This window comes from Clinocottus analis, unplaced genomic scaffold (genome assembly GCF_023055335.1).
Source record: "Clinocottus analis isolate CAN_PGR_092001 unplaced genomic scaffold, fCliAna1.0.p SCAF_26, whole genome shotgun sequence".
NCBI lineage: Eukaryota > Metazoa > Chordata > Actinopteri > Perciformes > Cottidae > Clinocottus > Clinocottus analis.
This window is the reverse complement of record NW_027175998.1, coordinates 266,026-291,892: the sequence shown is the minus strand read 5'-3', so window position 1 is coordinate 291,892 and position 25,867 is coordinate 266,026. Positions and strand designations below refer to the sequence as shown.

Below are 25,867 nucleotides of genomic sequence, written 5' to 3'. Positions count from 1 at the left end.
CTTGTTGTCTTGTTTCATATGGCATTTTCTGGTGTTTGTTCTTGTAATGTGTTTTTTGTTTGTTGTGCACTGTGAACCTTGTCTGTTTTTGTCTGCATGGCAACTTAAAGTGTGTTTGCTACACATACTCACCCAATAAAGTCTGATGTTAGTCTGTCAAGAAACTTGAGCTTCATTGGTTGCACTGAACAGGAGGCTCGATACAGATTACTTTTCCATTCCCTGCTGTGTTTGACGTGCCAATGCCCTAACATTTGATCACCTCAAAATATAGAAAAGTTGAACAGACTCAGCTTTTAGCTCTACCTGCTAGCCGAGGCTACTGTAATAGTGAGTTGTGACAGGGTTCCCCCCTTTCCCATCTTCTTTTATGTATCACATATGGCTCAATTGGTGTTCAATTGTGTTTTTTTGTTGATTGTACTTCAGTGTTATTGATAACAAAATTGTTAGTAATACCATTTTCTTTGTATTTGTGTGTGTAACATAAATTGTGTGTATTTGTGTGTGTAACCTACTTGCTGGTACTTTGTGTGCAGGCCCGCCAGGCATCCAGCTCCACAGACAGCTGCTCTATCTTCAGAGGAACACACACTTCCCTCCGCTTCAACAGCTGACTGAGAAAAGAACAAAATGGTTGGACTGACTTCAAATTATTAAGGTTTACATTCATCCAATTTAAACCTGATTATGGCAATTGTCAAAGTAAATAAATAAGGAATGAGCTCTACATCAGCACAAATTATCACAGCAAAACAGAGAGCGCATTATTGCTGTACACCGCACTGTCGGAGCAATTAGCTATGTCTGTGTATTATATGTTTGAATGTGGAGCCTATCTTAAGTTAATTACGTGTAATGAATGTAATGATAGGGAGATTGCACGTTTTTTTACCGCAAACAAGACACTCCAGAGGGAGACCAGGAAACTAATAGAGAACACGTTGTATTGTCAGTTGTGAACTGTAATTCAACGGGAACCTCACCCAAAGATACGATCGGCCTGGAATGTCTTTGTAAAATTAAGTAAGGAACACGATCTTGTCCCGCACAAAGCCGAGTGGTTATAGAAAGCAGTCGCTATATACCCAGTTCTTTTTTGAAAACTCCTCCTGTTGTTGGCTACATTATGATCAATGTATATTCAAAGGTCCTGCAACAGTATCTGCGTTACCAAACAGAACAACAACCCACCATGTTGTATTGAGTGGTAAAATATCTAAATAAAAACTATATACGTATTTAATTTTTTTGAAGCAGAGAGTTAAAAACATTTTAGTTGAAGGGGACAACTGCACAGTTGTTCCTAATCACTTAAAGTACCCAACAAAATAACCATTTGTATTTTCTATCCCGTGTTACCTTAAATTCTTGTAAAAAGAAGAAAGAAAATGGAGGATTTTAAAATGACCGTAAATTGAGTAAATTAATTGCAGGAAAGGAAGGCCACATTTAACGAGTAAAACCATTTAATATATTCATTCATAAACTCTCTCACAACTCGTGTATAATCTAAGACTTGTTTATTCAGTTGTATCCTCGGTGCTTCTCATACACTTGCATCTTCAACAGACTTTTACCATTGAAAACCGTTCCAGCTATCTCATGTTTGGCCAGGCAAACTAAGACTGTCGTAGCAGAAGTGTTTTAAATAGTTTAGGCGATTGTTTTATAATTATTCATTCACTGTGGAGGTATGCAAGAAAAATTACACTTCTTTAAGAATTAAAAGGAATGTGGGGTGAATTATTCATATATAGGTGTGGGTGAAGAATTCCTTTAATGATATTTAAGTTGTCATGATGACTACTTGGCACATATCAGATAAACAGTACAATCACGGCTTCGCCCTGATGATACATTAAAAAACTATAAATTATAACCAGCCTTGCTAAACTATAAATCAGACAGGAAAAAATTGTTTTTCGTTTTTTTACAGCACACTTTTTTGGTAGATGCAAAATCCTATAGAAACAACAGTATTTCAAAGGTCAAATCCATGTTAAACAAATAATTATAAACACATATGCACACTCACAGTTGTGTCTTTACCTTGTGTATTCGTAAAGTGCAGGCACAATGCTGGAGTACTGTCTTCTGATGGCCAGCAGACCTCCAATGTAACCACACAGGATCAACAGCTCACTGCGGGCTCTACACACGCGCGCACGCACGTGCACACGCACACAATGTATAGGAAGTAACAGCATTGGAGAACATAATTAAATAGTTATTAATACTAAGTTATAGTTGTTCTTACCCAGTCAACTTGGCCATGATGAGGCAGTCTGTTCTGATGTAACTCATCAGTTCCAGGATTGGCTGAACAATATCCACTGTCCAATCGGGTTGATTCAGCTGTTCTGGTGAGGAGGAAATTCAAACAGTTTTTGATTGATCATTGCTTTATGAAGACATAAACTTAGATTACTTTTTTCAGTTTCACAGTGCTTTCAATGTACAGTTAATAAATTATTGTTATGGTTGGATATGCGTGATTCTTTTGAAGATCTGATGAATATTTTGATTGTAATTCACTGTATTGTATATATATAATGAGGGTGCAGACTTTTAGGGTTTTTATGAAGATTGGTTCGGAAACATTCAACAGTCATCCATAGATACACTACATACACTGCATACACTACGTACATACACTACATACACTACATACACTGCACCAGCATGTAAAACTACAATGGAATGGCTAATTGTATCTATGTATTTAGTATACTATTGATTGCTAACAGTATTGGCAGAAAAATGTCAGAATCTAACTTTTAAAACAATCAATGTAAATAGTGCCAACTGTTTCATATTAAAGATAATTTGCGCTATCATATTGTTATTATAGGTGGGTATCCACAAACAGACATATACTGAAACTCAGTAGCCAATACCTTTAACATGATCTAGCCCTATCCAAAGGGCATTCTCGGGTTCAGAGCTCAGCAGGTGGAATTTTACTGCTGAAAACAAATCTCCTTCACACATGGCTGCTTCTGCCAGGGCCTTACATTCCTCTAATGAAGGGAGACCGCACTTGAATGACAAACAACACATAATCGTAGTCACTATAATCATCACAATGTTCATACCCCCAACATCAAACATGGAGCATCCATTCCATTTCATCTTTTCATCTTGATGATTGCTTACTCACACTTTCATGAAATTGGTTAATTTCAGAGACATTTCCTGGGTAAAATGCGCACAGCTTAGCCAATAGAATGTGGTTGTCAGGAATCATTCGCAGCAAGTCAGCTGAGAGCTCCCTACATGTAAAAACGGTAGAGATAAAAGTTCAGCTTTGCATGGACTACACCTTAGAAGCATCCACTGTAGGTGAATTGTTGTACACTGTACTATCAGCACAAGTCGAGCCCTCTAACTTTAGATGCTTGCTAATCTACAGTCACAGATAACACACTTATAAATGCAAAGGTGAATTTGGGCTGATTTATTTAGGTTCAAGCTAAAAATTAGTTTGCCGTCATTGGGATCCACTTGTCCTCAAAGAAATAGGGTTGCATAGCATTTAAGACCACGAACAAGTGTCATTATGCAAGGTCTATCATATCCTGTACATTTATAATTTCAGTTGGCTTAACACCAAACCAAATATGGTTCAATCAGCTACCTCGTTATAAGCAACATGGGGTTTGCAATATGAAAACGTCAAGATCAAATCTACTTAAAAGAGGGAAAAAGCTCAAATAAATACAACATTCTAAAGAAACAATTAGCACTAAGTAGCTTCACGGGTGTATTTTGGATTATCTTCAAAGTATACAGAAGAATAGTATATGTTACACTAACTGAACATGCATGGATTGAGACGTACCATGTAGTTGTCGTCATGTATTTCCTGGCCAAGAGTTCAAGACAGTATGCAGTGCTCTGATTAGCTGCCTGTCCAAGGACAATACCCACACATGCTGCCAACTCCAGCTCATTACCTCGGATAAGACTCGACATGGCTAACTAAAAGCATAAAACACACACATATAATACATTCACATTTCAGCCACATTTCATAAATCAGTATATATTGTATAATCAATAAAGATATTATTTCTCTCTCTCTCTCTCTCTCTCTCTCTCTCTCTCTCTCTCTCTCTCTCTCTCTCTCTCTCTCTATATATATATATATATATTTAAGACATATGAAACTGCACAATATTCTTGCACAAGGCCAGTGCCACAAAGTAATGCAAATACACTGTGATATGCACAGACATTGGTACCTTGATGTTGTCCACAGCTAGGTGGCAGCATGCTGCCCGGACAGAGCCTCCGTTCTGGAAGTACCACTCAGCCAGTTCCTTGCATACCTTATGGAGGAGACTGGACAGAACAAGAGCAAATCTAGCTTTTTGGTCACAATCCCTGGATTGTGATCAACAATGCCTCATCTCAAATATATTCTCGGTATAATTTCAGGGAACAAATAAATCAACCTACTATACTAACAAGGATGCCTGGGTTATTTTGGTATTCTACAAGAATCTGAATGATGCTCTTTTTGGATACTTTAATCGGGGGATCTGTTCCTCCAGATGACTTCATTCAGATTACATACAATAAAACACACTTAATATAAGCATAAATACATGCGTAAAAATATCAATTTTGATCGAACCAGGATATAAACAGTGTGTTTAGCCATATTTTGGCAAAATTATGAGTCGTCAGAGTCCAAAGGTTAAAGAGATAATGTTGCATATGAAGTTTAAGTGGTAATTTCTTTCACAAAACAAACAAAACAAACTTTTATTACATACGTTAACGACTGTACATAGATACAAATTGCTCCCGGAGCTGTGCCTACTGTGTGTGAATGATGTACGAATGTTAGTTAGTCCTGATAGGCAGGTGGCACCTTAGCCAGTGCCATCAGTGTATGAATTCATGTGAATGGGGAAATGATGTGGTCGGAAGACTAGGAAAGATATATACAAGTACAGTCCATTTACCATCTATGTAATAAGGCCTTTATATTAAACCCATCCTAAGCATTTAGGAGCAGTTGTCTGCTGCAAAGCGCCCGGGGAGCAACAAGTCTCTCGAGTAAAACTAGGCAGTGGCAACCAGAAGATCGCCATCCTTGTGGTTAAACAGTGCGAGCCACAAGGAGCAAATGAGCAAATGATCGAAGCAATAAAGCGTTGACAATGTGGAAAACAATGAAGAGGTGTTGCTCTTAGTTCATGCTACGTGTTTTTATTGTATTATCTCTACGTATAAGCGCAACTCGGCTAGACTATGTTTAGACTGGGGACAATCCATCCAGGTACTTGTTGGCACTTCAGGGCACTCTCCACAAGCAGAGGAACCGAGGAAAACTCAACTTTGTTTTTCAATATAGTACACACTGAGGAATTTATTGTTTCAATAAACAGTAGACCGTGAACACTGTTTATATATCCATGTGAAAGGTGGTTAATGCTGCAATGTTTTTAATCTTGTTTGTCAAAAATGGATGACAGGGACGTCGAGGTGGAGATGTAGATAATGAAGATGCTCTGATAGGTAACGCAGCCCCTAATGGTTTTGTTTATTGTCATAGAGATGTCTGCACTATCACAATTCCAGTCCCTGAAAATGTCTTCCTCCATCCATCCATCCATTATCCGCCGCTTATCCGGGCTCGGGTCGCGGTGGCAGCACACCCAGCAGACCGACCCAGGCTTCCCTCTCAACCGCAACATTTTCCAGCTCGTTCTGGTGGACCCCGAGACGTTCCCAGGCCAGCCGGGAGATATAATCCCTCCAGCGTGTCCTAGGTCTTCCCCGGGGCCTCTTCCCAGTTGGACGTGCCTGGAAAACCTCTAATGGGAGGCGTCCAGGAGACATCCGGATTAGATGCCCGAACGACCTCAGCTGACTCCTTTCGATACGGAGGAGTAGCGGCTCAACTCCAAGCTCCCTCCTGATGTCCTAGCTCCTTTCCCTATCTCTAAGGCTGAGCCCGGTAACCCCCACCGGGGGAAGCTCATTTCGGTCACTTGTATCCGCAACATCATTCTTTCGGTCACGACCCAGAGTTCGTGACCATAGGTGAGGGTCGCCTTCCGACGGACCAATACAGCGCCTGTTTTACTGCTGCAGCCGCACCAATCAGCCTGTCGATCTCCCGCTCCACCATACCCTCACTCGTGAACAAGACCCCGAGATACTTGAACACCTTCGCTTGGGGCAGGCATGTTGTCCCCACCTGGAGGGAGCAAACCACCGGTTTCCGGCAGAAAACCATGGCCTCAGATTTGGAGGCGCTAACTCTCATCCCTGCCGCTTCACACTTGGCTGCAAAACGCCCAAGCGAATGCTGGAGGTCCCCGTTAGAGGATGCAAACAGGACCACATCATCTGCAAACAGCAGAGGCGATCCTGAGGCCCCCGAACCAGATTTTTTTCTGCCCCTGGCTGCGCCTAGAAATCCTGTCCATGAAAGTCCCGAACAGGACCGGTGATAAAGGGCAGCCCTGGCGGAGGCCAACACCCACCGGGAACGTGTCTGACTTATTACCGAGGATACAAACGCAACTCCTATTGCAGGCGTATAGAGACCGGATGGCCCGTGCCAACGGATCCGGCACCCCGTACTCCCGCAGCACCCCCCACAGAACCCCCCGAGGGACCCGGTCGAAAGCCTTCTCCAAGTCCACAAAGCACATGTAGACTGGTTGGGCAAACTCCCAAGACCCCTCCACTTATTTCGAGTTTGTGGTATAAGCTGATTCTCAAGACACTGACAGCTTGAACTTGTTGGTGCCTAACTCTGCTACATATGATGCATCTGTGTCAATCAACAATATGGGTTAAAAATACAATGTTGCACTAATGTTACAATGCTACTTTCACCATGTTCATAAGTACATTACAATGAAACTTCTATGAAATCGTACCTTACTAATAAAAGCTATAAAATCTGTTGACCCCGGATACCCCGTGTCAACGAGTCCGGCACCCCGTAGTCCCGCAGCCCCCCCACAAACCACCGAGGGAGCCGGTCGAAAGCCTTCTCTAAGTCCACAAAGCACATGTAAACTGGTTAAGCAAACTCCCAAGACCCCTCCATTAGTCCTGTAAGGGTAAAGAGCTAGTCCACTGTTCCACGACCGTGGAGCCTCCTTTCCAGCACCCTGGCATAAGCTTTTCCCGGGAGGCTGAGCAAAATTTAACATTATACTTGTTTATTAACTCCAAGATTATTCAAATAGCTCTAGTGGTTGCAGAGACACACCCGTTTTAGTTTGGGTATGTCATTTTCAAGCAGAAACCTAAAAAGAGGCTTGGGGCTTAAAAGAGTTCCACAAAGTGCTCTTTCCACCGCCCGACGATGTCGGCAGTCCGAGTCAACAGTTCCTTTACCCCACTGAGAACAGCCTGGGGTAGGTCCCGCTTTCCCTTTCTGATCCGTCGGATGGTTTGCCAGAACTTCTTTGAGGCCAACCGAAAGTCCATCTCCATGGCCTCCCCGAACTCTTCCCATGCCTGAGTTTCAGCATCCGCAACCGCCAGAGCTGCAGCCCTCTTGGCCTGCCGGTACCCGTCAGCTGCTTCAGGAGACCCCTGGGCCAACCAGGCCCGAAAGGCCTCCTTCTCCAGCTTGACGGCGTCCCTCACCCCCGGTGTCCACCACTGGGTTCTCGAGTTGCCATCGCGACGACCTTCTGTCCACAACTTCTGACGGCCGCTTCCACAATAAAGGCTTTGAACAAGGTCCACTCGGATTCCATGTCCCCAACTTCCCTCAGGATGTATGAAAAGTTCTTCCGCAGGTGGGAGTTGAAGACCTTTCGGACAGAATCCTCAGCCAGACGTTCCCAGTTCACCCTCACAACACGTTTAGGCTTGCCAGGTCTTTCCTGCTGTCTCCCCCGCCATCTGATCCAACTCACCATCAGTGATCAGTTGACAGCTCTGCTCCTCTCTTCACCCGAGTGTCCAAGACATACGGCCGCAGATCAGATGGTACGATTACAAAGTTAATCATTGATCTCCTCCAACCGACTCCAAGAAGGCCGGATACTCCGAGCTGCTGTTCAGTGCATAAGCACAAACAACAGTCAGAGCCTTACTCCCCGCAACCCGGAGGCGCAGGGAGGCGACCCTCTCGCTCACCGGAAAAAACTCCAACATAGCGGCTCGTGAGTATCCCCACTCCCGCCCAGCGTGTCTCACCCTGGGCAACTCCAGAAAAGGACAAAGTCCAACCCTTCTACAGGAGCTTGGTTCCAGAGCCCTTGCTGTACGTGGAGGTGAGCCCAACTATATCTAGCTGGTACTGCTCCACCTCCTGCACCTGCCCCGGCTCTTTCCCTGCTAACAAGATGACGTTCAATGTCCTTAGAGCTAGTCCATGCTGCCGGCGATCAGCTCGCCCGGGTCTTCCGCCTGGCCTGCCGCCCAGTCTGCAATGCACCCGACCCCGATGATCCTCTCCGCGGGTGGTGAATCCATGGAGTGGCTGCAGCACAGTGGTGTTTCTTCGGGCTGAGCCTGACCGGGCCCCATGGGCGAAAGCCCGGCCACCAGACGCTCGCCGACGAGCTCGCTTGCCGGGTCTGGCTCTGGGAAGGTGCCCCGGTTTCTCTTGTCCGGGCGAGGTGGCTAAAGTCCTTGTACTGCACTCCATCAAGGTTTTTTGAACCACTCTTAGTCTGGGCTCTCCCCCGAGACCTGTTTGCCTTGGGAGACCCTACCAGGGGCTGACGCCCTGGACAACATAGCTCCCAGGATCACTGAGCCACTCAAACTCCTCCACCACGTTAAGGTGGCGATTCGCGGAGGAAACATTTAATTACCTGTTGGATGCTATACTACCCACTAACTTCCAATAGTGCCAAGTTTTTGCATTTGACAAAGACACTGAATATCAACACAGTAAGTAAGCTGAGATCAGCCTTAGTCCAAATGTCTCTGTAACTGCATGTCAGATTTGTGCTGCTTTTTGTTCAATGTTAGTTTCAAGGTAAGTTTAAATTACGCACCAAAGAATGTTATCATTGTGTGTGTGCGTGTGTTTGCTTTACCTCTGGTATTGTAGTCTGTTATCCACATCATTTGTCGTGTGGTTAACTGGGGAGCTTTGAGGTGCACGAATGTTCCCTTCACATGCCCCCTAAAAATATAGAACATTATTAATCATTATATTTTATCATTTCCTGCCAATATTTTCACAGGCATCAAAATGACAGTATTTCCTCACTTCTCTGTCTTTGTCTCCCATTACTTATTTATCACCTGAAAAACCATTTACTCAAGATCTACCATTTATCTCCAGCCCTAAAGAAACTACTATTTCCTGTCATCCCCTCCCTTTGTGTACCTGAGCTATTATTAAAGCCTCTAGCAGTTGTCCTCGGCCGGTGAAGAAAGTTACAAGTTGTTTTATGTCTCCTGTGGCGATGCAAAATGGGATAGCATCATCATTATCCTCGGCCATCAGCTGATCAGCTCTCCTGTGACATAAAGCATATTAAAATGACATATATAAATAACTAATAATGATAATCATAATTAAGAAGGCAAAATGAACAGTCCCAGTTCAAATTAAGGTTTAAGAGTATGTGACAAAATCAACAACCCCAACTTGCTGAAGGGAAGAGTTTAGGGGTTTAGAAATGGGGTTGTATTAGGTACTTTATCCAGTTTGAAGAAGCAGCCAGCACGGGAGCAAAGCTAAGTACGGTTGCGGAAGGGCAAGCAGCATAACAAATTTCAAACCACCTAAAAGAAAGGCTCATCCATATTTACCAAATTCTTTCTGACGGGAAACTTATTGATGTTATCTTCAAAGCCACAAGACTATTTGTAACAACAGTTTAGATGAGTTTCATTTTATACTCAAACAGATATTGATTTTTTTTTTTTAGCAATACCTTTCTTTTAGGTGGCCATAGTATGTGTTTCTGCTGCCCCATGTAGTACATTTCTTAGCTTCCACACTGGAACTCCAAGGCATTGCCTCTCATCACCTGGATTAAACATGCTGGTTTTGGTGAAAAGTTCTCAGCAGAACTTTTCACCAAGTTGTTATTGTTGTTGCTTTTGATAGACATTTAAACAGCTTTAAATGTCTATCAAAAGCAACAACTATAAATCAAAATGCCAGGAAAAACAACAGCTATGTAAGAAATACTGAGTTACTGAGCCACAGAGTTTTTTACCCAACCTCTGGCAATTCAGATTGCAGATCCAGAAATCCATATGGGTTAGTTTTTCAAAAGTAATCTCATCTGATTACAGCTATTGGATTGGATAAAATCTTGAAAATGGGTTTTTCAGAAGAAAAAAAGGATTCAGAAATTGGATTGGATCACGTAATCTAATCTTGTTGTAGATCTGGATCAAACCTTAAATTTGGGTTTTTCAAAACTTTTTGGTAGGATTGGAATTATTTTGATCCTAAAAATCAGGATTAAACTAATCCCAGCATGAGGGTGGATTCATGGTGGATATCAGTAATAAAACTATCCATCCATCCATTTTCCGCCGCTTATCCGGGGTCGGGTCGCGGTGGCAGCACACCCAGCAGACCAACCCAGGCTTCCCTCTCACCCGCAACATTTTCCAGCTCGTTCTGGGGGACCCCGAGACGTTCCCAGGCCAGCCGGGAGATATAATCCCTCCAGCGTGTCCTGGGTCTTCCCCGGGGCCTCTTCCCAGTTGGACGTGCCTGGAAAACCTCTAATGGGAGGCGTCCAGGAGGCATCCGAATTAGATGCCCAAACCACCTCAGCTGACTCCTTTCGATACGAAGGAGCAGCGGCTCGACTCCAAGCTCCCCCCTGATGTCCGAGCTCCTTACCCTATCTCTAAGGCTGAGCCCGGCCACCCTACGGAGGAAGCTCATTTCGGCCGCTTGTATCCGCGACCTCGTGCTTTCGGTCACGACCCAGAGTTCGTGACCATAGCTGAGGGTTGGAACGTAGACCGACCAGTAAATAGAGAGCTTCGCCTTCCGACTTAGCTCCCTCTTCACCAAGACGGACCGGTACAGCGCCTGTTTTACTGCTGCAGCCGCACCGATCCGCCTGTCGATCTCTCGCTCCACCTTACCCTCACTCGTGAACAAGACCCCGAGGTACTTGAACTCCTTCGCTTGGGGCAGGCATGTTGTCCCCACCTGAAGGGAGCAATCCACCGGTTTCCGGCAGAGAACCATGGCCTCGGATTTGGAGGCGCTAACCCTCATCCCTGCCGCTTCACACTCGGCTGCAAAACGCCCCAGCGAATGCTGGAGGTCACGTTCCGAGGAAGCAAACAGGACCATATCATCTGCAAACAGCAGAGAGGCGATCCCGAGGCCCCCGAACCGGATTTCCTCCGCCCCCCGGCTGCGCCTAGAAATCCTGTCCATGAAGGTCACAAACAGGACCGGTGATAAAGGGCAGCCCTGGCGGAGGCCAACACCCACCGGGAACGTGTCTGACTTAATACCGAGGATACTACTGCAGGCGTATAGAGACCGAATAGCCCGTGCCAACGTATCCGGCACCCCGTACTCCTGCAGCACCCCCCACAGAACCCTCCGAGGGACCCGGTCGAAAGCCTTCTCCAAGTCCACAAAGCACATGTAGACTGGTTGGGCAAACTCCCAAGACCCCTCCAGTAGTCCCGCAAGGGTAAAGAGCTGGTCCACTGTTCCACGACCGGGACGGAATCCGCACTGCTCCTCTTGAATCCGAGGTTCGACAAGCGGTCGGAGTCTCCTTTCCAGCACCCTGGCATAAGCTTTTCCCGGGAGGCTGAGTAGTGTGATACCACGATAGTTCGAGCACACTCTCCGGTCCCCCTTCTTGAAAATGGGAACCACCACCCCGGTCTGCCAGTCCATGGGCACTGTTCCCGACCCCCATGCGACACTGAAAAGGCGTGTCAGCCAAGACAATGTCCAGCGCTTTCAGCATCTCAGGGCGGATTTCATCCACCCCCGGCGCCTTGCCACCAAGAAGCTCTTTAACTACCTTAGTGACCTTAGTATGGGTGCACCCACCCCAAGGTCTTCAGGCACTGCCCCCTCCCCAGGGGACATGTTGGCCGGGTTTAGGAGTTCCTCAAAGTGCTCTTTCCACCGTCCGACGATGTCCCCAGTCCGAGTCAGCAGTTCCCCTCCCCCGCTGAGAACAGCCTGGGGTAGGCCCTGCTTTCCCTTTCTGATCCGCCGGATGGTTTGCCAGAACCTCTTTGAGGCCAACCGAAAGTCCTTCTCCATGGCCTCCCCGAACTCTTCCCATGACCGAGTTTTAGCATCCGCTACCGCCGCAGCTGCAGCCCTCTTGGCTTGCCGGTACCCATCAGCTGCTTCAGGAGACCCCTGGGCCAACCAGGCCTGAAAGGCCTCCTTCTTCAACTTGACGGCTTCCCTCACCCCCGGTGTCCACCACCAGGTTCTCGGGTTACCGCCGCGACAGGCACCGACGACCTTCCGACCACAACTCCTGACAGCAGCTTCCACAATAGAGGCTTTGAACAAGGTCCACTCGGATTCCATGTCCCCAACCTCCCTCAGGATGCGTGAAAAGTTCTTCCGGAGGTGGGAGTTGAAGACCTTCCGGACAGGATCCTCAGCTAGACGTTCCCAGTTCACCCTCACAACACGTTTGGGCTTGCCAGGTCTTTCCAGCCGCCTCCCTCGCCATCTGATCCAACTCACCACCAGGTGGTGATCAGTTGACAGCTCTGCTCCTCTCTTTACCCGAGTGTCCAAGACATACGGCCGCAGGTCAGATGATACGATTACAAAGTCGATCATTGATCTTTGGCCTAAGGTGTTCTGGTACCAAGTACACTTATGAACCACCTTATGCTCAAACATGGTGTTTGTGATGGCCAAACCGTGGCTAGCACAGAAGTCCAACAACAGAACACCGTTCGGGTTCAGATCGGGCAAGCCGTTCCTCCCAATCACCCCCCGCCAAGTTTCACTGTCATTACCCACGTGACCGTTGAAGTCTCCCAGGAGAACTATAGAGTCGGCAGGAGGCGCCCTCTCCAGGACCCCTCCAACCGACTCCAAGAAGGCCGGATACTCCGAGCTGCTGTTCGGTGCATAAGCACAAACAACAGTCAGAGCCTTACTCCCCGCAACCCGAAGGCGCAGGGAGGCGACCCTCTCGTTCACTGGAAAAAACTCCAACATAGCGGCGCTCAGCCGGGGACTCGTGAGTATCCCCACACCCGCCCGGCGCCTCTCACCCTGGGCAACTCCAGAAAAGGACAAAGTCCAACCCTTCTCCAGGAGCTTGGTTCCAGAGCCCTTGCTGTGCGTGGAGGTGACCCCAACTATATCTAGCTGGTACCGTTCCACCTCCTGCACCAGCTCCGGCTCTTTCCCCACTAGCGAGGTGACGTTCCACGTCCCTAGAGCTAGTCCATGCTGCCGGCGATCGGCTCGCCCAGGTCTTCTGCCTGGTCTGCCGCCCGGTCTGCATTGCACCCGACCCCGATGATCCTCTCCGCGGGTGGTGGGTCCACGGAGTGGCTGCGGCACCATGTTGTTCTTTCGGGCTAAGCCCGACCGGGCCCCATGGGCGAAAGCCCGGCCACCAGACGCTCGCCGACGAGCTCGCCTCCCAGGTCTGGCTCCAGGAGGGTGCCCCGGTTTCCCTTGTCCGGGCGAGGTGACTAAGCTCGTTGTGCTGCTAGGTAACTAAAATTGGTTAGTTAAATAATACAACATTTATATCATGCATTTTACAGTATTCATATTTATTCATCAATTTCACTTGAATTTATTCTTAATCTCAGCCCTGTAATCGAGGGAGAAGGTCAATCACAGGTGGAGGGACCCCCACAGAGAGGCTCAAAGCACCCAAAGACATAAGGTACTTCTGCAAAAAGGGACTGAAAGGACATAAGTACAGATGTGTCTAGCAGAGGAACAGCTTATTCTTGCCAGTTCAATTCAATAAATCTTTGTATGAAACCTGTTCGAAACATCCATAATGTATATGTGAGTAAAGTATGTATTTATTTATTTATTTGTTGTAGGTCTCAGATGAGCGGACTGCCTGTTTCCAAGAAATGGACAATGGAGGGTGATGTTCATATTGTTTGTTTGCTGTTCCATTCAGTCTTATTTTCTGTTCAAATAAAGCATATTGGAGTGACCCCACACTATTCTACCAATTGTTCTAGCCACATTGTGATAATCCCATTTAGACCACAGGTAATCCAGATTTCGTAATCTGGATTACCATGTAATAAAATGGATTACATGATCCTGGATAGCAGAAAAAGAGATTTCCAAATCTGGATCAGTTTGATCCAGATTAAAACTTTTGTAAAACCGGCCCATAATGTTGAATCTGACATGCAGAGTTGATGGTCGTGCATTATGTATGCAAAATGATTGCATTGTATTTAATTGATACGGTAAAAGTGTTGCTCTTTGTAACGACTAGTTCTTATTATGACAACTAGGACTTATCAAATTAATGATGAATGTTTAATCTAGCCATTTGCCATTTCTCTGTTGATCTGCATTAGTTTTGTTGCATTCTGCCCTGTTACATACGCTGAAACAGTACCACAACGCATTGAGCAAACATTTTTAACAATCATTCCAACAACTCACACCGAAAAACTTGCATTGGGACATTGTTGTGTTTATTTTTTGTTGTTCTGTGGTAACTCTGAAACAATACATGGATTACCTCTGCATGAGTTTTTTCCAATACTTCATGGAGACTCCTGGTGCCACAGATAATGCTTTCTCCCACTGGAAGAGAGATAACCCTCCATTAGCTCCAGTAATATTGGCAATATTATCATTTTCTATATTCTATATCATTTTTTCACAATAGAAATAGAATCATCACTGTGGCTATGACCAAATATACTTCAAGCGAAGAACTGACTGGTTTTTCAGAATATCTTGACGATGCCCAATTGTCACTCAAACTCCTCTATCCCTGGCTAATTTAATGTCTGCAGCTGCTGCAGGCCCGTCTGCCCCTGCATTAGTTCTCCATGCTATCAGAAGTCCTCCATTCTTACGGTTACATACCGTCGCTTTTAACTTCATTCACCTCCAGTTTCCACTTGAAGGTTCTTCCAAAGCATTTGATAATGGCATAGACAAAATGGAGGAACCAATATCAGTTACAACAGCTGGAAAACTTTGCTTGGGTGAGGGTTTTTGCTTTTACTCTAACAAACTTGAATTTGCATTCGACATGGAATAAAAAAATAATATGAAACTAATGTGGAACCAGCCATTCAAAAGTTGAAGTCACGAACAGGATCAGTTCCAACACAATTACCTAATCAAGTCTCACTCGTGTCTGCCTTTCCTGTGAGAGATATGACTGCACGTCTGCATGTACACATGCTTACTGCATACCTGTCCCAGCTCCACCATTAATTCACAGTATCGTTGAATCTGTCCCAGTCTCAGATGGATGTCTGCTGCTTCCATTAGCCTCTCGTCTTTACTGGGAGCTCCAATACCTCCTCCAAATTTAGACATCTTGACTATAGTGAGCTCCTGGGCTTCAGACTGAGAAAAAGTAAAAGAATTGAAGAGAAACAAAAGTTACATAAAATACATGTTTAGGATCCAAATATATGCTTTTTAAAACATCTTAGATGGACTGCTGTTGAATAGCACAGAAGAAAATGAAAATTATAAACCATCTTTTGACGAGATAACACCAGCCGCAACGCCAAATCAAGCCAAGTGTGTAAAGTGAGGGTGGCCCCCAATTCCTACCCCACTACTTTTGCTGCACACACACATCTTCAAACTCTTCCTTCACGTTGATCTCAACTACACACCTGTAAAGTTGCATCTTGCAAATTTATGATTCTATCATGGTGGCTAAAATCTGTCCACAGACAAACAGCAGGCAAAGTACTCAAAACCAGGTCTCCAGGACCACATTTTGCCATGACCTTGCACAAACTCCCAGCGTTACTGTCGCAGCTGGGAAAAGTTAGGGAAAGATTGGCATGACAGGCTTCTATTTAACTCTTGTTTTTTAAACAATATGAGGTAAAACTTTATAATAACGACACCCTTTTTAGCATTAGTCAAGCGTTAGTTAACACTTAAATAATAATTTATAAAGCATTATTCCAACATTAGTAGTACCCTACTAGAGTGCCCCCTCCATTAGCTCCAGTTATTACTGAGCTAATGCACTACTAGACCATTTGATTAGTATTAAAGGAACCACTCTAAACTGGTTCAAGTCCAATTTATCAAATCAATCTCAACTTGTATTTGTGAATGATGAAGCCTCGATGACTACCAACGTTAGTCACAGAGTTCAAGAAGCTTCTGTTCTTGGACCAATTTGATTTACCTTAAGGCTGATTTATACTTTTATACGTTTTACGCAGAGACGCAAGCACGCAAGACACGCATGGCCGACCTTGCATGGTCAAATCGGCCATTTTGCGTGCTTGTGTGTGTCACCCCAAATTTCTGACTATCCGTCAAAGCAACACAAGTCCACAAGGCTGTGATTTGTCTGCTAACCACGTCCTTTCTCACTCTCTCATTTCCGGTTTCATAGCATAATACCGCTGTTTTTAAAAGCCACAGCAGAAACACAAACAAGAGAGGTTCGCAAATATGAGCATTTATATAACCCGTCTGACGGAGAATAAGAACACGCAGATGAGGTGAATTCCTGGGGGGAGATATTGGTGAACGTCAGTGTGCAGGTTGACTCTATATATGCTTCAATTTGGCAATTATCAGAAAACACTGAATAAACTTGTATTGTTTGGAGATGATATTATACCTTTAGATCAAGCCAGACAAAACCAACCAGTTTGTTCAACTTCAAGCATGTCTTGAAGACATCAAAACTTGGATGACCTGCCATGTCCTGATGTTAAACTCAGACAAAACGAAAGTTATTTTGCTAGGTCCAGAAAACCTCCAGAATCATTTTTTTATTGACTTGAAATCAATAATATAATGATATACTTTCTTTTGATGGCATTGCTCTGGCATCCAGCACTATCGTAAAGAATCTCAGATTTATCCTTTAACTCCCCCGTAAAACAAATCTCAAGGACTGCCTTTTTTCACCTACCTAAGATTTTTTTTTTAAATCAAGCACATCTTGTCTCAAAGCAATTTTAGTTCAAGCATGTGCTACTTCTAGACTAGATTACTACAATTCCTTATTATCAGGCTGGCTCAAGTTTGCCCTGGTCCAGCCCCTAGATGTGTTGCTATATCCCTAGACTGCCGGAGGACTTCTAAAGATTCTAAAGAACACTGAGCTCCTCTCTCGTCTTCTCAATTTCCTTTTGTATAAATTCATGTCATACAAATGACTTAAACCAGTTTAGTGCTGTCCTTTAGTGCACATAACTAACTTTGTCTTTGTGCTTTTTTGCCTCACAGGTTTCTATGGATTGTAATTATGTCTAGACCGTGGTCTTATTTGACACATACTGCTATTATTATTAGTATTATTGATAATATTAATAATATTAATAATAATAGTTTTTACAAGACTGGTTGGACTGCACCGACTGGCACATTCAAATTCATTAAATTAATTTTGTGTAGCCAAAGATAAAAAATGTGCCTCTGAGAGCTTCACAATTTGTACACATATAACATCCTCACTCCCGGGATCTCACATCGGTTACGATAATAATAATGATAAAAAAAAGCAGTGATAACACTGGCAGTAAAAATACTGGCAATAATTGTCATGGCAAGAATAGGGGGGCAAAAAAGGGTAATGAGGATGAACCCAAAAGCAGAGAGGCAGGAGGGAACAAAGGGATGATCAAGGGTGAGTTTAATGATAAAGGAAATCTTCGAAACAAAACTGGTAGTGCTGGGGAGTCAAAAATGTATAACAAACAAAATCAAACAAAATCCAGAATGGATAAAAAACTAAACATCATCAGTTATTACAGAAAAAACACACAAGGGATACCAACAGAGAAGCAGGGAAACGTATCAGAGCAGGAAGCAAAGCAGGAAACAGACGCAGACTAACCAACACCAAAACAGGAGACAAGCAAGGTTTGAATATACTGGGGAGGTGCAGGTGGTTAGACACAGGAGGATTAAATTAGGGCCGAGGCAGGCAATCACAAAGGCGGGAAATCATACAAAGGCAGGAAGGGAATTGAACAGAGGGCACAAGAGGCAGGTAAATTCAAAATAAAGCAGAAAAGAAACCAAACTAAACCCAAGACGGTGACAATAGGTGTCAGGTAGGACCAGGGTCCAGGTAGAACCACGATCCATGTTAACCTGGGAGGCGAGAAAGCCCAAAGATTCTAAGGAAGATGCATCATCATTCTTGAGGAATATACATAATCAGTGACATCATATAACAGGATATGTGTTTATGATGTAGTGATCACAAAGACAATAAAATTCTCAGAATGCCTGGATGAATGGATAGGTGATGGGCCTACCCAAAACCATAAATGCAGGTGACAAGGCAGCATACAGCATCGCCAGAGAAAGACATTAGGCAAAGCAGAGACATCGAGACTGAAGATAACCATCAACACCAAGGATAAATGGTATTCTACTGTGACTTCACTGTCAGTATCCGCAGCCAAAGAACCATCTGAAAGTGAATGTGAATAAAGTAGCTGGGCCTGATAACATTCGTCAGTACTAAGAACATAAGTCAACCATCTGATCAATGTCCTTATTGACACTTTTAAGACATCACTGTCAGAGGAGAGTGTCTTCAACTGCTTCAAGTTACCATCTTCTCTGTACCTAAAAAGTCTGCAGTGTCTAGTCTGAACCACTACTTTTGCTGTGAGAAACAGATTCTCCATCAGAAAAGGAAATCTGAGGGGGAGCAAATGAACGGTTTGAGGTTCCCCAGAATCGGCACCACAGAAAACTTGACATGGTCATCATACATCTCCATCCTGGTTAAGCTATGACATTTGGGAGAAAAAAGGACTGTGTTGAAGAATAACAATACAGAAACCTTAACTGTGAACAGCGACTCAGGGGATTAGAGCGACTCACCGTTTTAAACTTGAGCAGGTGTTTCATGTGCATCACTCCCTTGCTGTAGCTTGCTGGTAGCAGTGAGTCGTCCTGGCCGTTAATGACTGACACCAAGTCCCACAAATTGCTACTGCCTCCTGGAGGCTGGCACCAGAGTACGTACAAATATGAAAAACAGAAACACCCACAGACACATTCACACAAACAAAACAAAAAATTATACACACACACACACACATATATATATATATATATATATATATATATATATATATATATATATATATATATATATATATATATATATATATATATATAATTTTTTGTAAACTACATACTTTTATTTAGTAGTATTTATTGTATGTAACTATGTAACAAATTATGTGTCTGCATCTTTACTGTTGAAATTAAAAAAGACAATTCTGTTTGTCTTTATTAAGTACTTTTAAATTACTTTAATGTTCTTTTAGTAAAGACAAGAATTTTCATCAACGTTTTTCAGTGATTCAGAATAAATACTGGACAAAGAGAAAAGGGGGCCTGCCTTTGTGGACTCACCTTCCAAATTATATTTAAAAATGTGTCCAATTATATTGGTCAACCAATAAAAATGCATCTCATGCATGATCAACAAAGATACACCTAGGTTAAAACCTGACTGTCAGCAATGTGTTACATGAGTAATGTCTATTAACATGTCAGTCACCTCTGAATGTTAAATAAAGATAGTTTGTACAGACTTATGCTAACAGTTGCTCATCTCTATTACACCAAATACATGTGACCTTGTATATACTTCTGTTACTATAAATAATATTGTATTGCTTTGCAATTATATTACTTTGTAAGTAAAAAGGTTTTAGAAGAAAAGCTTGAAATTGCACATTGAGGCCAAAAGAGGGAGACAAGAGCATGCACTCAATTTTAGGTGCCAATTAGACTTCCTCAATTCCTCGCATTCATCCAGCCTCCGGCCCATTAATCAAACAAATAGTCGAACATATAAGGTGTGCCAGAAACAGAAATAACTTTAACAATTCAGACTTGCAGCTAGATGTTCAGATATATTTTAACTGTACCTGAATGTATAAACCAATTTCTTTTCAATTTAAAGTTCAAGATAATATAAAATAGGTAATATAGACATTTTCAAGGTATCCCACTGATGTCATTCCCATTGAAGCGTTCAGAATGTACATACCAAAAAGCATTCAGAGAACCATCGAAGCTTCTTGGCCATGATGTCAGAGCTCAGTTTATCCAGCTCCTGCTTGATGTCTCGAGACACTTTGCCACAGAGCAGTGGTGGAGAGCCAGGAACCATGGCTGTGTCTGCAGAGACACTCAACCAGCATAATTAAATGAGGTATAAGAAGAACAGACAATCAAAAAGAAGTGAGCAAGAGGGTGTTTTACCCGTATTTCCTATGATCTTTTCCCAAGCCTGGTTGGTGAGGATGTTCAGCAGCAATGGAGAGATGAGGGGTGTGAGGGACCAAAGCCTCACTGTACTGTCTCTGCTACAGCTGGCCATGGTAAATGGTCGACTCTGATGACATGTTAAACCTACAAACACAGTTTAGCAAATGTCAAAAAAGAAATAGTAGGGTAGTTTGGCAATGGTCGAGAGTTAAGGTTCAAAACTCTATGATGCTGTACCACAATTCAGCAAAGTAACTGAAGTTTTACATATCCCAATCACCGTCTTGGGATTCTTCAAAAAGGAAGATCAGCCAGTTTCTTAGCAGGTGGTCGGACCTTAAGCAGCATCACCCTTTATGGGCATCTATCTGCAGCTTCCTTTAGCAGTCTGAGAGAGGGGTTCACTGTCACCCCAGCCAGGAAAGTCCTGCTCTATAAAGATCCTGCTGATACCAAAATCTCATCAACATGCATCAAGGTCAGAACTGGAAGGAAGTGACCAAAGTAGGAGGCAGTTCAGCAGATCAAGGCTGTGGCATAGCATCCTGATGGGAACTTTGGCAACTGGTTGGTCCAGACATGGGAGAAATGCAAGATCTTGCTGCAATTAAGCCTGTAGAAAGGAGAGGCCAAGGCTAATCGAAGAAGAGGTTCTCGCACAAGTGGATGAAGCTAATTACAGAAGAATGCCGGTGAGCAGGGGCCCTGGATCCAGTGGGAGTGTACAACTGGCTGAGAAGACCTCTGGAAGGCGAAAGTATACCGATATGTTTAAGACTCAAAGTTGCCCTGCTGCTTCCCTGTCGTAGAAGAAGGGTGAAATGTAGCACAATGTGCTAACAAGTCAGGGCTTGGTCAGCCCTGGATGGGTTGAATGGGTGAGGGTGTGTGATGCTAAGACTCAAAGCACCTGTAAAAATCGAGTCCATCACTGATGATGTGTTCAGGTTGCAGTACAAGGTGTATCAAATAATTAACTGCAATACAGTATAACATTTATTTATAATACCAGTATATTGTATGCAACTTGATTATATCAAAGTTTGTAATTTGAAAGATCTTCCTTCTGAGTAACTGACAGCTTTTAATGCATTTTAAGTGAATGATTTTCACTTCATCACATACTTGACAAGTCTTGCAGGTTAAAAGTCTTGCAGGTTGTTTTGCTTGGTTGATCTGTCTTACCATAGACATCAGCTCCGTGGTCAAAGACTGCATCGAGACATGTGCCATCTCTTGTGTCCCACACTCTGATTGTATAATCCCAAGAACCTACAAAATAATACAACATTTTCCAATTTGAATTCAACCACCTCTGAAGCACAATCCCATCTCTATAAATACAGTTCATTGTATCACTGATGATATGTATCATACACATGTTAGTAAAACTGCCACTGATCTAAATGCAACACCAACAACTATGTCACACATCAACAATAGGAAAATGCATGCTGTTTTTTTTTAAATATATAAAAATGAAAAAAAAAAAAATTATATAACCCTTTATTAATCCCACAGTGGGGACATTATTCTCTGCATTTTACCCATACTTAGTAATTAAGGAGCAGTGTGCTGCTGTGAAGCACTGGGGCTTCAGGGTCTTGCTCAAGGACACTTCAACATGAAAGTATGAGAAGAACAGGGATGAACCGGCTACCTTGTGGTTTCAGGACGACCACTCTCCCCATGAACATGATAACTTTACATCGTACAAAGTACACGGACAGAAAACGTCTGTGGCAGTGGGGTGGGGTTGCGCTCAGCTGTGGATGGGGCGGAGCGAGGAAGTGGTTCAGGGAACAGGTGTGAGGTATGAGGGGTAATTAGCCTCAGCTGTGCCTAATCTGTGTCTTGTCTCTCCCCATTATAAGCAGTAGTAGCGGCTGTGTGAGATGAGAGCGGGACACAGCGTCGATACGCCAGGTCACGGCGTGAACATTGAGAGCTCTAGGAGCCAACATCGAGTGCCCTCAGAGTGAGGGCGCCCCAAAATAAAGGACCTTATAAATCGATCTGGTACCATGTTGCCCTCCTTTTGTACCTGTTGGACTCATTGCGTGACGCAGACGTGTTACAGTGGCGCCTGAACAGGGACCAGGCATGTCACAGGCAGAGGCGCCGACCCAGCCAATTGTGGCGTTGGGCCAGATGATTGCGGGGATTGCTGCCATCCAGCAAGAACAGGCAGGGACAAACCGGCGGTTCCTGGAGGCCCTGCAGGAAATGACCCAGCGACAAGCCTTCGCGATGGAACAGCTTGCCGCTCGGTCAATGGCAGGTCCATCAACGCCGGCCCACTCTTCGTCGGCCCCTGCGTTGGTGCGGGTCACCATGCACAGGATGACGGCGGCGGATGATGCACAGTCGTTCTTGGACGCATTCGAGGCAACCGCGGGTGCATGTGATTGGCCAGTGACCAAGTGGGCGGTCCGGCTCCTGCCTCTCCTGGCAGGCGAGGCGCAGACGGCGGCCCTGACGCTTCCCCCGGCAACCAGGATGGTTTATGCGGACGTGCGCAGGGCAGTCATCGACCGGCTGGGCCTGTCGCCGGAAGACGCCAGACTGGGAGCCGGAGACCGACCGTTCGCCTTCGCACAACAACTAAGAGACGCCACCACCAGGTGGCTGCAACCCGGGGCGGCGGGAGCGGCGGAGGCAGTGGTGGAGAATGTGGTGATGGAGCAATTCGTGGGCGGGCTGCCGGCCCGAACGTCGGCGTGGGTCCACTACCATTGCCCTGCGACGCTAGAGGCAGCCATCACGTTAGCGGAGGACCATCTGGCAGTGCATGGCCCCGGAGTGGGGGACAGCGGCCGCCCGCCGACTCCGACTCGGCCAACAACTGCTCCACGGAGGAGGCCACCTCCACAGGCTATGGGGCCGCCCTCGCCCACAACGACGTCGTGGCCAACCCTCCCTCCCACCCCGGGATCCCCGTCCCCCGATCACGGCCAGCACCGGCACCCTTCCTGACCTACACAGGGGACCTCAAATGCCAGGGCAGGAGTGTTGGAGGTGTGGGAAGCCCGGACACTTCCGGAGGGAGTGTCCATTAATGGAGGTAGGACAGGTGATTCGGGTTGCCGGCCCTCCAACACCCTCCCGCGGTCCGGGAGCGACGTATCGCATTCCGGTAAGAATCCAGGGGGGTACACATCTGGCAATGGTGGATTCGGGCTGTACGCAGTCTATGATCCACCAGAGCCTGGTTCGACCCGGGGCATTGGTGGAGGCATTGTGGGGGAGGATTAGGTGTGTGCATGGGGATGTTCGCGAGTATCCCATAGTGCCGGCGGAGATTAGACACGGGGGAAAAAAGCATAGTATAAAGGTTGCGGTTAGTTCCAGCCTTACACACCCTCTAATCTTGGGAAACGATTGGCCAGGGTTTAATAAATTAATGGGGCAGGCTGCGGGGGTGTGTTCACGGCAGACAGGGTCAGGCGATATGTGCACTGTGTTCAGCGGAGACGCGAGTTTGTCCGACACTGCAGAGGGAGAGGGGGAACCGGCGGAGCCTCCCGTGGAGACTCCACCGGCTCCCGAGGTCCACTCCATGGAAGATTTTCCACTCGAGCAGTCTCGTGATGATACTCTGTGCTCGGCTTTTGACCAAGTGATGAAAATTGATGGTCAGCTGGTGCACCCTGACGCAGCGCCGTCATATCCGCACTTCTCATTGATCTTGACAGACTGTACAGAGTGAGTCGTGACACTCAGACAGGGCAGGAGAACACCCAGTTGCTGGTGCCGAAAAGCCGCCGGGAAATTATTTTCCAGGCGGCTCACCACAACCCGATGGCCGGTCACATGGGATACGAGAAAACGCTAGACTGGATAATGACCCGATTTTATTGGCCGGGCATCCGGGGTGGATGCGCGCCGTTGGTGTGCATCCTGCCCGGATTGTCAATTGGTAAATCAACCGGCCATTCCGAGGGCGCCTTTGCGCCCTGTGCCATTAATGGAGGTGCCGTTTGAGCGAATAGCCATGGACCTCATCGGGCCATTTCACCGGCGCGCACGCGGCTATCGCTTTGTGTTAGTCCTGTTTCAGGCACTGTTTCAGGTCATCTCCCGAGTCGGAATCCCGAAAGAGATTCTGACTGACCAGGGCACCTCGTTCATGTCACGTACACTGCGAGAACTTTACGGGTTACTGGGAATTAAATCTATTCGGACCAGTGTTTATCACCCACAGACCGACGGGCTGGTGGAGCGTCTGAATAAGACTTTGAAGTCCATGAGCCGTAAATTTATTAATGACGATGAACGTAATTGGGACAAATGGCTTGACTCTCTGTTGTTTGCAGTGCGGGAGGTTCCCCAGGCCTCCACGGGATTTTCTCCCTTTGAACTGCTGTTTGGCAGGATGCCACAGGGGGTGCTCGACCTGATTAAGGAAAACTGGGAGGAAGGCCCGAGCACCAGTAAGAGCGAAATTCAATACGTCCTGGACCTGCGAGCAAAGCTCCACACACTGGGTAGGACGTCACGTGAGAATTTGCTCCAGGCCCAGGAACGTCAAACGGCTGTACGACAGGGGGGCCAGGCTGAGACTATTCGCACCGGGAGAGAAGGTACTTGTATTGCTTCCTTCTTCTAGCTCGAAACTCCTCGCCAAGTGGCAAGGGCCCTTTGTGGTCACACGGCGAGTGTGGGATGTGGACTATGAGGTTGTGCGTTCTGACAGGGGCGGAGCTACACAGATCTACCACCTCAACCTCCTAAAAGAATGGAAAGAGGCGGAGTCTGTCTCTCTGGTGTCCGTGGTTTCTGAGAGAGAGGAGCTGGGGCCTGAGGTTCCAAAATCCACCAATCCAGCCTCGTTCCTTTGTGAAGACCATCTCTCCGGGACCCAGAGAACAGACATTGCCCAGTTGCAAGAGCAGTTTGCTGACGTGTTCTCTCTCCTGCCATGACGCACAAACCTCATCACGCACCAGATCAAGACTCCTCCGGGCGTAATGGTGCGGTTACGACCCTACAGGTTACCTGAACACAAGAGAAAAGTGGTTCAGAGGGAATTGGCTGCCATGCTGGAGATGGGGGTAATAGAAGAGTCCAACAGTGCCTGGTCTAGTCCCATTGTCCTTGTGGTCAAGAAGGATGGGTCTATACGGTTCTGCGTGGACTATCGCAGGGTGAACGATGTGTCACGTTTTGATGCGTACCCAATGCCCCGGGTCGACGAACTCCTGGACCGACTGGGCACCGCGTTTCTTCACGACGCTGGGTTGACCAAGGGCTACTGGCAGAATCCCCTTTCGCCAGAGTCCAAGGAAAAAACGGCCTTCTCCACTCCGTTTGGTTTGTACCAATTTACCACGCTTCCCTTCGGCTTATTCGGTGCCCCAGCCACCTTTCAACGCCTCATGGACCGGGTGCTGCGTCCTCATGCTGCATATGCTGCCGCCTACTTGGATGACGTGATCATCTACAGCGACACGTGGGCGGAGCATGTGCGCC

At 45.7% G+C, this 25,867-nt stretch overlaps 1 protein-coding gene across 3 annotated transcripts in view; it reads right to left on the bottom strand.

The window, feature by feature from the left end:
• wdr17 (WD repeat domain 17) overlaps window positions 1-25,867 on the bottom strand; it is a 43,822-nt gene that overhangs the window by 4,962 nt on the left and 12,993 nt on the right. The window contains exons 15-29 of one of the 3 annotated variants that reach the window (XM_068592125.1): window positions 21,581-21,667; window positions 20,390-20,539; window positions 20,175-20,305; window positions 18,992-19,117; window positions 15,356-15,511; window positions 14,667-14,731; window positions 9,335-9,467; window positions 9,039-9,127; window positions 4,248-4,347; window positions 3,845-3,984; window positions 3,164-3,275; window positions 2,901-3,042; window positions 2,261-2,363; window positions 2,053-2,154; window positions 519-617 (exon numbers count right to left, since the gene is read on the bottom strand). In XM_068592125.1, coding sequence (XP_068448226.1) covers window positions 519-617; window positions 2,053-2,154; window positions 2,261-2,363; window positions 2,901-3,042; window positions 3,164-3,275; window positions 3,845-3,984; window positions 4,248-4,347; window positions 9,039-9,127; window positions 9,335-9,467; window positions 14,667-14,731; window positions 15,356-15,511; window positions 18,992-19,117; window positions 20,175-20,305; window positions 20,390-20,539; window positions 21,581-21,667 — 1,735 coding nt within the window. Of the gene's footprint in view, window positions 1-518; window positions 618-2,052; window positions 2,155-2,260; window positions 2,364-2,900; window positions 3,043-3,163; window positions 3,276-3,844; window positions 3,985-4,247; window positions 4,348-9,038; window positions 9,128-9,334; window positions 9,468-14,666; window positions 14,732-15,355; window positions 15,512-18,991; window positions 19,118-20,174; window positions 20,306-20,389; window positions 20,540-21,580; window positions 21,668-25,867 lie in introns of those variants that run through there. The other 2 variants (XM_068592126.1, XR_011078360.1) reach the window with 2 other exon arrangements.